This window comes from Colletes gigas, unplaced genomic scaffold (genome assembly GCF_013123115.1).
Source record: "Colletes gigas isolate AHSC1104 unplaced genomic scaffold, ASM1312311v1 Colletes_gigas_Sc00009, whole genome shotgun sequence".
NCBI classification, from domain to species: domain Eukaryota; kingdom Metazoa; phylum Arthropoda; class Insecta; order Hymenoptera; family Colletidae; genus Colletes; species Colletes gigas.
This window is the reverse complement of record NW_025106638.1, coordinates 2,575,942-2,591,375: the sequence shown is the minus strand read 5'-3', so window position 1 is coordinate 2,591,375 and position 15,434 is coordinate 2,575,942. Positions and strand designations below refer to the sequence as shown.

The 15,434-nt window shown below is 36.6% G+C and overlaps 1 protein-coding gene across 3 annotated transcripts in view; it reads left to right on the top strand.

Annotated features, from left to right (window-relative positions):
- Nucleotides 1–15,434, top strand: part of LOC122397473 — a 484,513-nt gene that overhangs the window by 342,648 nt on the left and 126,431 nt on the right. For all 3 annotated transcript variants that reach the window (XR_006259108.1, XR_006259107.1, XM_043396627.1), the window contains exons 2-3: nucleotides 1,100–1,289; nucleotides 11,969–12,123. Coding sequence is in view for 1 of the 3 variants with exons in the window: in XM_043396627.1 (XP_043252562.1) it covers nucleotides 1,100–1,289; nucleotides 11,969–12,123 (345 nt within the window). In the remaining 2 variants the exon portion in view is untranslated. The remainder of the gene's footprint in view (nucleotides 1–1,099; nucleotides 1,290–11,968; nucleotides 12,124–15,434) is intronic.

The following is a 15,434-nucleotide window of genomic DNA, read 5'->3' as shown; positions in this document are numbered from 1 at the left end:
CGACGATATCGTGCTATTTTTCAGTTTACGAAAGGACTTCTCTCATTGATACAATTTCTTTGTTAATTATTAGATCACAAGTGAATTCGGACAAAACGCGTTGGAACTGTAAATTAATGCGATTGACATGAGTCTGTAACAAAAAAACTCGTACTTTAAAATGAATGATCTTGTCGGGGGGGGGGATCGTTTATTCGATTATTCCGACAGCATGTGCCAGGATTTGATCTGTTAATCAAGGCGCCGCATCAATCTTATGTCAATTTCCTGAGTAGTCAATTGTATGAATTATTGGTAGAAGTTCCATTAGATGTTCTACGTGGTGTGTGGTTTATGCATGACGGTGCCCGCTACATTTCAGCCGGATGGCCCAGACAATACTCGAATGAACGATTTTCTGACAAATGGACGCGTCGTGCGGGACCTATTGCCTAGTCTGCGCGTCCGCCATATTTAAATTCGTCGGAGTTTTATCACCGGAGTCTCTTGAAATTAATTATTTGCTGAAACGTAGTTCGACGCTATGTTTGAAGCCCAAAGGTGGCCATTTTGAGCACGTACAAACAGCTGCGTAACCCTAATTTAACCGGAATGTGTCTCTAAATTGCATAGTTTTCCATTCACATAATTTTATTGCGTTAATTCCTGCACGTTTTATCAAGTCGTTCCCCTTTAAATATTAATTTTCTTAAGAGCGTGGGGATTTGTCGCTGCGAAAGGCAAACTCCGGCCAGAGTGTAAACATTAGCACAGTGACTCGTCCAAATCCTGAACGAACAGAACAACCGACGTTCAAACGTAATTACTAAATTACAGCAGCAACTATATAATCAATCTGAGACGTAAACTAAGTTAAAACGTAACAGAATCACCGTTAACTACCGCATTAATATTTTCCTCGCTCCTTGACAACTCAGAAATGTTGAAAACGTGACTTTAACTCAAATCGATTCGAATGTTCGCGCGCGCGGATCGCCTCGGCGGTCCAATATGGCGGCGCCCTTGCGACCGGCGGACGCCACCGCTTCGACGATTCAACTTCGTTCTGTCGGCGAACGAGCCACGCACGGATTCATAGCGTTTGCGTACGTTGTTTCAGGAAGCAGCGAGCCGTGGCTGACGAGCGAGAAACAAGCAGAACTGGGCACGGAAGTACAACTGCCGTGCGATCTAAAATTACCGCAATGCGAGGGGCTGCACAGCATCAAATGGTACCGCGACGCGACGCGTATCTTCATTTTCAGCGAGGACGGCGGGATTATACGCGGCAACGACGACATCTCCGTCAGGTAAAATACATTGGAACATTACTTATAGTCTTATTAGCCAAGTGGGTCCCCCACTTACGTTTTAGAGGCGCACTAACCTTTAAACTATCAGTGCTGTAGATGCTCACGACATCTGGTGAACATTTTATATCATAATAAGTATTGATCATAGCTGACACGCTAGATGAAGCTGGAATCGTCCTCTTTGCTATTTTTATTTCACAGTTGCAATATTGTAATTTTTAAAATTAATTTTAACACAGTTTCTACCTACAATGGAGATTATTCTGCGACTTGATTCACAGTAATCTCTACATTGTATGATACACAGGCTTCTTACGTCGATTATATTTCATTAGGGAGGCTATTGCAAACAATTGTTTCTCCAGTTTGTCGATTAGTTTAATCCCATTGGTTACCCAAGAGCATTGCAACAACAAATGGTTTACATCCTAATTTTTATTCCCACGAGTGCAATTAGGATCATCCTCCACAATTAATTTTGTGATAAATCCTTCTCTGACATAGTCGAGCACACTGTATTCGTGCAAATCCTCCCCTTCGTTCGAAAATAGTGAACGAGGGTGTAGAACAAAGACGTGGAAAATTTAATTCGACCCTATTGTAACTTATTATAAGTCGTCTTTGTCGAGCTGTCGGAGCTTTTGGGGTGTCATTGCTCGAAACGTGCCACAGTTTCCGAGCAAATGAACAATCGACGGACGATCAATTGCCGCCTGTACATCGCGTCGTAATCGTGTCGACGGACGAATTACGAATAGGGTTGTGTGTAGGTTGAATCTGTAATACGTACGGGCGGCGATTGTCGGCCGATAATCTTTTCGATCGTGTCACCGTCGCGTCGTTTAGGTGGGAAAACGGCCTCGATGCATGGCATCATTGAACGCCGCCGTTAATACCGGGCGTTAATAGCACCATCGCCACAATAAAGCACGCGCGAAACTAATAATCCTGTTTGTGTCGGTTTGTTTGGTCAACCTTGCGTTACCGTTTAATAATACGCAAGACTGCATTGTTTCTACGACTATGGATCACGGTAAACACGATGTAAATACTCAGATATACTATTCGATCTGTCGAACGTGCAGGGTATTTGGTTACTAATCGGTTGGTAGTAAATCCACTAGAAAATTACATGTTTACTTACACGATACCTTCGAGTCTTTGTCGGAATTATTCTTGGTCCTCGATTAATTTTTTCATTTAATAGATGCAATTTTTTCGTAAGAAACCAAACAGAATTTGGTATCGAATTCTGGGTTAGCTTTCAATGTAAATAGAAAATACATAGTTCAATGGTCAGTCTTGGAATAGTCTAACAGCACGTATGAAAAGTACTAAAACTTTAGACCTGTGTAGTTTCGAAGCTATTAGTGTTTTATCCATAATTGGGCCATTGTTGGAAGCGGCAAAGCTTCCCCTTTAAAATGGTTTTTGGTTTTTGGCGATCTGACTTTCCGTTTTGGAGATATCGTGATTTATGTAAAGGGGTAATTTTTATAGTCACATCCGATCTCTCTCGCGCGTGACGCGAAGTCGTTTCCAAGATTTTACTGCGCACTGTTTACTATTTACGCGCGGTCATTGACCTCGCGCCAATGAAACGTAAACAAACGCTTCGAATCCTTATATCTCCGGAACTAATTACGCTATCGACTCGTACGAACGCTCATTTTAAAGGTCATTTCATCCTCTATCCAATGAACTCAACAACTATTATAATTTATGCCATCTTCTATGTTTATTTTGATATTTACTTTAACGCTACATACCTAAAGAAGTTTCAGCAATTCCTATTGATTATACGAGTGGTGTGCGATAAAACTGGATTATTTATGAAACAAAATTCGTTTTCAAAGGCGTTGAAGTACCAAGTATGCACATTTAAAACTTTTAAGATTTTTAAAATGCACGCTTTAAGAAAAAATATGCTACATGAAAGAGAGAAAAAGCTTACAAACTTGAAAACACAACATTCTATGCATATAAATCGAACGTTAGGAGAAAAAGAAAGGTCATTTGACCAGTCGTGGTAGGAATAGGCATACGCGAAGTATCGATAGGTTTATGGTTAATTCGCAGAGACGGGAGTGGTACGGTTGGAAATGTTTCTTTTTAGGGTCGATCGACGGCTTTGCGCTCGCGAAACAGCTGGAGAAATGAATATTACATCGAAGAGATTAAAACGACAGAATTATTATCGCCATCTGCGGGCTCTGAAAGCTCTTCCGGCGACGGGTGGTAATTTTAAGGAAACTGAACAGGTGGTAATCCAGGATTAGATCGTGGAACTGGGTCAAACGTACGGAGTACGGAGAGCCACCGTTCCCGATGACCTTAATTTTTCCGGAATACTCGTTCCGACCAGACGGGGGGACGATCCGCTTGTCAGACTGGCCGTTTCTGGAAGAAATTGCGAACCCTCGGTATCATCGAAATTACGTCGGTGCTCTAATCGTTTCGCCAATGTTGGATCGCGTCGAAACAGCCTGAACCTTTCACGTCTCGCGAGGGTATCTTCGATTTCTGGCGAAACAAGTATAATACACGGAACGCGATCCTCTTCCTTTGAGATTTCGTCGGTTCACGACTATAACGCCCCCGCTTTTTCCCTGGAAAGCTATCACCCGATTCAAGTCCCTTTTCTATAAGTTGAGTGGACCAGAATTTTCGAGCCAAACTTAATTATTAATTATTAGTTAATTATTAGTTGCCTATAGTATCAATTTTTTAATTCTTAAGTATTGAAATAATTTCGACATTATAAGTTTTTTGGTGGTTTCGGAATACAATGTTTGAAAATTGTAGTTGTAAGAAGGAAACAGGAAGGCGAGGAAGTCGGTGAAAACTTTATCATCCTATCGACCCGGTTTCGTTCAGCCGTGCATTGACAGTTTTTCACGGTTTCGCGCCGTTTGTCGTCGAGTTGTACGAACGCAATAAAAATTCCCGGCGGCTCGTTCGGTGTAATTAAAAACGCCCGGAGTGGCCTCGGACGAACACTTATCATGTGACACTGTAGGATTGTTCAGATTGGGGCGGTGAAGAAGAAAGAATAGTAGACCGCTTTATGTTCATTTACATTTCGAAACTTTTATCGCCACATCCGGGGAAACTCTTCTCGAACTTTTCTCATTTACCCCCAGTCCGATTTAATCGGTTGCTTTCTGCCCGCCTTTCCCTGTTACGAGAGCACTTTTTGTCGCGGAACGCGAACGATTTTATAAACGCGCCGTAAGAGCGACGGTTTAAGCAGAGCATGATTGGTCTTCGATACGACTGTGAACGAGAACACAATGGAGGAACGTCGATTATCTGTTTCGTATTAAGATAGTAACTTTGGTTTGGTAATTGTAACATTTTTAAATGATTTCAAGCTGGATAATTACATACTTCTAGAATTCTTTTATATGTTCGTATTTTGGGTTAATTCCAAATCTACATCATTTTTATTACCATATTATTATTTATTCAAAATTAAGAACAATTTTTAAAGAGAAAAAAAAATTTCAAATCGCAATGGAAATATTATTTTCGGTTTCGGGGGTCAATTACAATCATTTTTGGTGAATAGACATATCCACGAAATCCTACGCACTTTCGAGAAAAAAATTCCTTACTGAAAATGTAATGTCTGACCATATATTCACATGTTTCCCTGAAATTTTTCGGCAACAAAAAAAAAGGTCAAATCGTTCTGGAAAAAATATTTTCAGTTGTAGGGTTCAATTACAATCATTTTTGGTGTATAAACAAATCCCCGAAATCCTACGCACTTTCGAGAAAGAAATTCAGGAAAGTGGACAAATTTTTCGATGAAATTAAAAAATATCAAATCCGTCTACAAAAATTATGTTTAGTTGCAGGGTTCAATTACAATCATTTTTGATTTATAAACATACCCCCGAAATCCTACGCACTTTCGAGAAAAAAATTCTTAACGGTTAAAAGTTTTTTTTTCATTTATAGTGAATCACTATTATACGAAACCAAAGTATGAAAACGAATTGAGATAAGTGTGTCTGATAACGAGAGTCTCTGCTGCTCGAAGGTTTGGGAATTATGTATTATAAAATCAAGTTACGCACATTTTATTACAATTTAAGTCTGGTACATTATGGTATACGAGACTATGTACATATTATACACGATAAAACTAGCTTGGGACAGATAGAAGAAGATCCAAATTTCTGTTCCATTTTATATACCAATTGGAACTAAACGGACAGATAACAGGAGAGATTGTGGATTTTATCCGAGTGGTTAATAATTCCTTGAGATTAGGAAGTTCTTCCAGCTGTGAAACAGCAAATCCCAGATTTACGGACGTGGTAGACTTGCGTAAGGAGGAAATACAAGTCACTTGGAAAGACTAATCCGGAACAGTTCTCTAAGAAAAGGAATTGGAACGTTTGAAGTCTTCAACCACTGTCTTAAGTGCTGATTAAAAAGAACTTTGATAAACTGAATTTCTCTAATACTTGAAGTTAATATTGGAAGAATATTTTCATGTTAGAATGCGCGATTAATGGTGTCGAACGAAGGCAGAAAATTTATAACAAAAACTGCCACGATGCATCAATGAACAAGTAAAAAAATCTCGATCCAATATTTCACGTAAAAAACTTGGCTGGACGAAGAAACTTTTTGACCTGCAGTCTTGCTTCGTACAAGAACGAACGCACGAAGGAATTTTCTATACGTGTATTAACATGCGTCTACGCCCCCGCCAATCTCTGTGAAAGCCTTTGCTTGAAAATATAATTTTGTGTAGCTAAGATCCCTCCGAAGATACCTTTATAAAGAATTCTTTCAAGTGGTAAAAGGAAGATGCATCCGGTAATAAGAAATTCACCTGTTCATGTTTTCCGTATTCTATAATGAAACTTCACGTTGAAAAGATTTAGCGTAGAATCCATTAAATCTAGAAAAGTTTTAATTTTATTAATATTTTAATTTGAACTGAATTTTCATCAATGATAATTTTTTATTAACCCCTCCCACTTCTGGAGTGAATTTAGTTTAATCATTGCTCATCGTACGTCTTATATCCGAACATTTACATTTACTTATTTGCTTATTAGAAATTCACCTGTTCATGTTTTCCGTATTCTATAATGAAACTTCACGTTCAAAAGATTCAGCGTAGAATCCATTAAATCTAGAAAAGTTTTAATTTTGTTAATATTTTAATTTCAACTGAATTTTCATCAATGATAATTTTTTATTAACCCCTCCCACTTCTGGAGTGAATTTAGTTTAATCATTGCTCATCGTACGTCTTATATCCGAACGTTTACATTTACTTATTTGCTTATTAGAAATTCACCTGTTCATGTTTTCCGTATTCTATAATGAAACTTCACGTTGAAAAGATTCAGCGTAGAATCCATTAAATCTAGAAAAGTTTTAATTTTATTAATACTTTAATTTCAACTGAATTTTCATCAATAATAATTTTGTATTAACCCCTCCCAATTCTGGAGTGAATTTAGTTTAATCAGTGATCATCGTACGTCTTATATCCGAACGTTTACATTTACTTATTTGCTTATTAGAAATTCACGTGTTCATGTTTTCCGTATTCTATAATGAAACTTCACGTTGAAAAGATTCAGCGTAGAATCCATTAAATCTAGAAAAGTTTTAATTTTATTAATATTTTAATTTGAACTGAATTTTCATCAATGATAATTTTTTATTAACCCCTCCCACTTCTGGAGTGAATTTAGTTTAATCATTGCTCATCGTACGTCTTATATCCGAACGTTTACATTTACTTATTTGCTTATTAGAAATTCACCTGTTCATGTTTTCCGTATTCTATAATGAAACTTCACGTTGAAAAGATTCAGCGTAGAATCCATTAAATCTAGAAAAGTTTTAATTTTATTAATACTTTAATTTCAACTGAATTTTCATCAATAATAATTTTGTATTAACCCCTCCCAATTCTGGAGTGAATTTAGTTTAATCAGTGATCATCGTACGTCTTATATCCGAACGTTTACATTTACTTATTTGCTTATTAGAAATTCACCTGTTCATATTTTCCGTATTCTATAATGAAACTTCACGTTGAAACGATTCAGCGTAGAATCCATTAAATCTAGAAAAGTTTTAATTTTATTAATATTTTAATTTGAACTGAATTTTCATCAATGATAATTTTTTATTAACCCCTCCCAATTCTGGAGTGAATTTAGTTTAATCAGTGATCATCGTACGTCTTATATCCGAAAGTTTACATTTACTTATTTACTTATTAGAAATTCACCTGTTCATATTTTCCGTATTCTATAATGAAACTTCACGTTGAAAAGATTCAGCGTAGAATCCATTAAATCTAGAAAAGTTTTAATTTTATTAATACTTTAATTTCAACTGAATTTTCATCAATGATAATTTTGTATTAACCCCTCCCAATTCTGGAGTGAATTTAGTTTAATCAGTGATCATCGTACGTCTTATATCCGAACGTTTACATTTACTTATTTGCTTATTAGAAATTCACCTGTTCATGTTTTCCGTATTCTATAATGAAACTTTACGTTGAAAAGATTCAGCGTAGAATCCATTAAATCTAGAAAAGTTTTAATTTTGTTAATATTTTAATTTCAACTGAATTTTCATCAATGATAATTTTTTATTAACCCCTCCCACTTCTGGAGTGAATTTAGTTTAATCAGTGATCATCGTACGTCTTATATCCGAACGTTTACGTTTACTTATTCGCTTATCTCGTTCCTCGTTTCCGTGAAATAGTACTCATATCTTATTCTTTTCCTCGCGATCTATCTGCCATTTTGTTTCCCTCGCGCATCCCCGTCTGTCGCGTCGCGTGTCTGCGTCTCTTATTTTCTTACATTTGCCATCGACATTTTGTCTCTTCCATTCAAAGGCGCGATAGAAGAAGTGATTACAGCCGGGAAGAAAATTGCCTGGAACGACTACGTTCAAAGGCGTATTTGCCCAGCGTTGCACTATTTCATACGAATTCCGGCATGAATCTTTCTCAGAAGGAACTCAACCAGGGAGAAAGGAACGAGCCTACGGGGATATAAGCGATAAATTTTACGTTCCGTGTACTACTTTGTGTACATCGCGCTCCGCCATTTGTGCAAAGAACCGCGCGAAACGATAAAATTGTCGAGATCCCCACTCGTCGATAATTGCGCCTTTTATTTGAAATTTCTGTAACGTATCAAATTTTATAACATTTTTACAATATTTTGGAAATAAAAAATTTTAAGCGAACTGTAAAACTTATAGTCATCAAGGAATAGCAACCAGAGCACAATGAAGAGTCGAGCACTTTGATCAGCGCTAGAACTTTGGCGACTTGTTATAGAATTAAAAATCGAAGAGTTTCCCCGGAAAATCAGTACGGCGTATAAAACTTTGTCTAAGAGTTCCGCGGGAAAGATCGTTCCGACGTTGATACGAATCTAGTACTCGGGCCATATAGCCTAAGTTTTCTAGCGTTACTCGTACGAAAAATTTTTTAGAAACTTATTAGAGACGAGTCGTGTTCGCTGAATTTATTTGTAAAATAAAATATTCCCCTTTTTTCACAATCCCTTCCATTCCTTCAATTTCTGTCCACAAAGCGTATCTTTGAGGTTTTAATACTACTAGTGCTTCGCTATGAACGACATTTTTCGTTGAATCTGTTTTTGACAGAAAAGTTAATTACGAGGCTTTCTTTCAATTAAGTTTTTTTTAAATTAGCTACAATTTAGTAAATCTTTAAATCCGTCTCGAGCTTCGATGGATCTTTTAAAGATGGCGACGTCAAGGTACCTATGCTACTTTTTATACACTTCTCGAAGCAGAAGCTCGAATTGGATAATTGGATGGATGATTCTCGTCCCCGTGCAGAGTAAATGGATTCTGTGATTGGTTGGCTCAAAGTTGAACTTCCTAGTTGGATGTGGAAGATGAAATAACGCGGTGAATGGGGGCGATTCCGCGGGAACCGCAGAAAGAATGTCGGAACAGATTTGCTAATATAAATATGGACACAGCAGGCGATAAACTATGGCGCACAGACGTGCAAACGAATATTATTTCAAGGAAATTTTACTCTCCCAATAGAGAGTAATTTCGTTGGAGCAAAAAGGTTTAATTAGGTGCTTTTCAGGAAACAAATAATTGTCTTTGTGCGTTATAAAGGATAAAATCGAACGTTCGTTTCAAAGGCGATTGAAATTTCTTAATGAGACATTCGAGAGAAAATACATTCCGTTCAAAGGAGAACTGTTCAATTATGGCACGACGAGCATTATTTTCTAAACGATTTTCGTATGTTTTTCTTTTGAAATATTATATGTACCCTGTAGTGAAAAATTTGTTTTTACTATAAATTATTTTGTGGAAAAATCTGTAAAATTCGAATCGCAAGAATGTAAGATTAGGAGTAGTAATTTTCCCGAACGAGGAAAATGTAATTTCGTGTAATTTTCCGCGATCATTAACGTGTCGTGGTTCGGTGTAATTTTGATAATCGTAGAAAGTGTTGCAATTCAGTGTGATTTTCCCAATCCAGGAAAATGAGCGTTTAATTCACCGAACGAAAATGTATTTTTATATTTTACAGGATGCATCGTTAAAAGTTTATTTTACTCGGTTAGGAAAATATATGAAATTCTATTTGCACAATTTTTGGAAAACATTTTCAGCCGTTTAAAAAATTTAAACGACAAACTCGGGACATTTTATGAAAAATGTTATTTAAATCTCAGTCTCGTTCTCCCAAATTGAGGAAAGTTATGAAAATGTAATTTAGTGAAATTGTTCACGGATGGGCCAAATATTGTAATTTGGTAGAATTTTTCGACCTCGGTAAACAGATCTTAGATTTCCACGAGATACGTTTGAATCTCGAGTTCGTTTTCCCCGAACGAGGAATAATTACGGTAAATTAGGTGGCGTCTGAGAGTCGTTACTCCGGTGCAAAAAAAATTGAAGACTCGTTTCAGTTTTATTGTACTTCCTATTTACTACGTGGTATTACGCTGTTCTATCTCCATTCGAAGCTCATTAAATTTCGAGTATGGCTTAAGCGCCATAGCAATTTAAAACGGATTTAATCCTTTGTGGGCGATTTCAGCTTTATGGAGACAATAAGTTCAAACCAGGAAATGTTTCGCAATCGCAACTTCGCTAACCAGAAAGGCTATTCTCGAACAACCTTCCGACTGAAACTGCATGAAATGGGATAATTAATAAATTCTATGCAGCTACTAAACGACGAATAAGGACGGATTCAATCCATTTGTATCGTGAATCAAATTCAGGATATATTTGCTAAACATTAAAAAATTCAAAATTTCAATATTCAAGATATGTACTGTAACTTTGTTTGATTTCCATAAAACCGAAGTTGGTGGGAGTCTTTCTCTGGTAAAACCAACATCTCCTCGAAAGGATTGAAAATTCAATATTCAGATGCTCACTAACGGACTCGATGATTTCGAAATTAATTCGAAAAAGGCCACGATGCGTAGCAAAAAAATTGCTGGAAGCGTAAAGTTTCGTCGATAAATAGATCCTGGGTGGAGAAACGCGTGGAAACTGTTTTACATACGGCTGAACATATTTGTACACCCGGGTGCCTGTATCGTTTCTGCAATCAGCAGAGATGTATCGTATTAATGAACAAACGCACTAGTTAATAACAATTATCATTGCCATTCGCGTATTACATCGCTCACGGGATACATGCCGCAGCTTCGACTAAGCTTTCGTGCTAACAAACTGAAACTACAACGGCGACATAAACGCGGAACACCCGATGCTTCGATTGCAAGGGAAACCAGGTGACAATAGCGTGGTGTTTATTCCGTATTCTACAGTCAGGCTGGAATTATTCCCGCGACTCGAGTAGAAACCTTCCAAGTTCATTTATCTTACTTTTCGGATACTATAGAAATCAATAAACGCTTCGAGAATTGGTAGAGACGTTACACAATATTTCGTTACTCTCGTCGAGTTACATAATTGCATATTTTCTTTTTAAATTTGAAAAAAGACGAGCAATCGTAGTTTCTAAATTTTTAGTGTTTTATTCTAAACTTTGTATTTGTAAGGTCATTTTTAATTAAAATGAGACCAAACGCGACTTAGTTCAGTCTCGTTTCAAGCACAAATATAATAGTAAAATTAGTAAATAGCCAATAATAAAAAAGGTTTCATCGTATTTCATTGTATTTTAGTATCCCGTTTGTTGAAACTGATGGTGACCTGGGTTTCATCTCGAGAAACACGAGGAACAATTGAATAAGAATTTAGTCCCCCATAATAAACCGTAAGAATTTCGTGTTTGCTGCACTATAGTTGAACACTCTCCTAATAGTTTCTCCGATGGTATCGTATTAATTTAAACGCCATTGTTTCCTTATCGACTAAAATAATATCAATTCAGCGGCACGACGAATAGTTCGATCCGTTTCATTGTTCTATTAATTATCCGGTGTTAATAGGATTCGAAATATAATGTATTGCTGGCAGTAAGCTCTGCCTAGGACCACGCGCCCAACTGATTGTTGTCGCTATTCAAACTATTTTGATTCGTAGAGTAATCGAAAAAATGTCTATTCCGTCGTATCTTTTGTATTTCGCAGATTTAATTGTCATGTTACAGTTGCTTCATTCGTTTCTCTGACTTTCTGTTTTAGGTCGGACATAGAGTACACCACCAACTCGTCGAAGACTTTCTTGAAGATCACGGAAGTGAAGCTGGAAGACGAGGGACTCTATAAATGCGAAGCCACTTACTTGGCGGTGAATCACAAGTGCAATAACGTTCAACACATCATTCTCAACGTCACTCGTGAGTACTTCAACCTTCCATTCCAACGTTAACGCACTGTTAATTGGTGACGAGACGAATTAGTTTATTAGCAATTTTTCACGGTGTTCGTTTCCTCGTGATGAAAATTATTTTTTTGAATATTCTTCTCGTTCTTAATTTTAGTGTCGTAAAAATTTAGAAAAGTGCAGAGAGGATTTTTTCATGAATTATATGCAGATAATTCAAGATTCAATGTTAATTATTCTTTTTAAATTGAGAATGAAAAGGAAATAAACTTCAGCCATCCCTGGGAAAATTTTAATGGGAGATTCTAGAGGCCAAAATAAGACGAAAATCAAGAATAATAATTTGTTGATGGCGGCTTCGTTAAGAAGTTATTAACGTTTAAAATTCCGCCCATACTGAATTTTTTTCTCGAAACTGAATAAGATTTCGAGGGTATATCAATTCACCAAAAATGATTGTAATTGACACTCGCAAACGAAAATAATTTTTTTTACAACGATTTGAAATATTTTTTTTCGCCGAAAAATTTTTCTTAAAAATTCGTTTTCCATTTTTAGTAATTTTGTTTGACCCTCTACAAAACAGTTGTGTAATACTTTTTTGTAGGTATTCATGAACTCTACTTCCCTCCAAAATTTCAATGCAATATATTCACTATTGTAGAGGTTATGGCTGTTTGAAAATTGGACCATTTTTATGGGATTTTTCTCATTTTGGGGGGTCAAGGAATAACTTTACGAATATTTTTGGAATTTCCATATATTCTTCAATAAAATACGCGTTGTTTGCATTTTGAAACATCAAAATCCTCCAATCTGTTCAGAAGTTATGATGTTTCAAAGATTCGCCTGACATTTCGGGGAACCATTTCAGGCCTCAGATTATATTTTCGGTAAGGAATTTTTTTCTCAAAAGTGGGTAGGATTTCGAGGTTATGTCTATTGACTAAAAATGATTGTAATTGACACCCACAACCGAAAATAATTTTTCCAGAATGATTTCAAACTTTTCGAAATTTCAGGGGAATCGAAATGTCAGAGTCAGACATTGTATTTTCGGTAAGGAATTTTTTACTCAAAAGTGGGTAGGATTTCGAGGTTATGTCTATTGACTGAAAATGATTGTAATTGACCCCCACAACCGAAAATAATTTTTGTAGACGGATTTGATATTTTTTAATCTCGTCGAAAAATTTCTCCACTTTCCTGAATTTTTTCCCCGAAAGTGAATAAGATTTCGGGGGTATGTCTATTCTCCAAAAATGATTGTAATTGAACCCTGCAACTAAAAATAATTTTTCCAGAATGACTTGAAACTTTTCGAAATTTCAGGGAAATCGTAATGTCATGGTCAGACATTGTATTTCCAGCAAGAAATTTTATTTCTCGAAAATGCGTAGGATTTCGAGGTTATGTGTAATGACCAAAAATGATTATAATCGACCCTTGCAACCGAAAATAATTTTTTCAGAATGATTTGTACTTTTCTAATTGAATAGTTAATAACTTTTTAACGGAGCCTAAGTCAAGAAATTGATATTCCTGATTTCCGTCTTATTTTGGCCTCTAGAATCTCCCATTAAAATTTTTCCCAGGGATGGCCGAACACCCTGTATATAATGAGAGATAATAGAAAGACCAGAATGTTCGTAAATCTAAACTACTTTCCCCCAGAATTTATTTTGCTTTCCGATTAAAGCAAGCTTCATCGCGATTTTTCTTTGTCCTCCGCATTCCGCCTTTCCATGCCCCTCTTTTTTCCTTTAAAACCTTGTTTACTGCCACCTGACTCGCGCCACATTCTTTAGCAATATTTCTTTTTTGGAATAGCAAAGCATAATTGGCCAAAGTCACGATCCTTTCTCGCCTTTTAAAAATACACAAGCAGCGGTTCTTGGTGTCCCCCGAGTTTCTGCATTATTTCCAGTGAATTCTGCCCAGATGTGTAAAAGAATGAGCTTCGTCCACGCTCGTATTTTCCTGATTACTTTTTTTCACCGTAAATTTCCTTTTTTCTCTCTCAAATATACGTCCGTGGTTATTTTTCTTAAGAAGTTATTACACGAGATTTAGGAGGGGGTATTTGATATTTTGCACGGCGCGAGATCGTTGAATATTCGAGGGATTTTCGACGAAGACTGATTTTCAGTTGTCAGGCCCTAGGATGCGGCGTTTAATTTAATTAATCGATTAAACGCTGACGATCTCCGGCAGTAAGATATGCGTGGAATAACTCGTATTAGACGTATCGTACTTGTACGATCCGTGTAATCTGGGTAATCCCAGTAATTCGACAAACGAGAAAGCCGCAGTACTAATCCAAAGTGGTAGCAGCTAAACCACTGAACCGGTTATCTTGACACACGCAACATGTCATACTATTAAAGTGCGGTTGAATTTACCAACATGAAAGGGATGGCAATTACTTTGAAATTTTAGCCAGAAACCGAGATTTCGCTCGACGAAGTACCCATCAGACGAACAAGCCTAACCGTGATAAATGTCGCTTTGAACGACCGTCCTCAATTTGGCGCCAAAATCGCCCACGCTGAATACAAAAAAAAAAAAATCAATTTAATCGAGCAAATCGAATCGATATTGAAAATACAAATTAAAAAGACGCTATTATTATTATTTTTAAAATTATTCTTTGCGTATCTTTGATTCGTAAGTTCATCGAAAAGTAGCCTTCAGATTTTTTAAATTTTTATATTGCTCTCTGGTTGTATAGAATAGTATATAATAGTATATAATAGAATAGGTAATTGAAACTGTTACTCTCGTTCAATGAAGGATTCATTTCATATAGATACGAAATCTTAATAGGAATTCATCGTGAAAATTTGCACATTTTAATTAAGCAAGGCCTTTATTAAAGACCGCCACATTGTTGATTCGCCTTTCCATCGATGGAAACTTGAATACCTAATATTCTTCATATCCCAACGAAAGTATATTCGACTCGTCACCGGTTGAAACTAATTTCCAAGAAACGCCTGAATTCTTTTAAATTTCACGATCGCTGTTCGAGACAGATTTATCCCCTTTCTTTGGTACCGGCCGGTTTCTTCGTTCCCTTCGAAAGTAGAACAAATCAGATGGAACAATTTTTCTCAAGTTTGCTTCCGCGTGGCCTCGATAAAGGAAAACTTCCGACGGATCCACCGGAATGGAACTCGATTATTATTATTCCCCCCCGATATATCTGAGAACTACTTCAGAAAAATTTGCTCGTCCAAAACGTTCCATTAAAATTCCATCGAACCTTCATATTTCCTTCATCGAAACAATACACAAAACCAATACTAAAACTAAATTAATTTT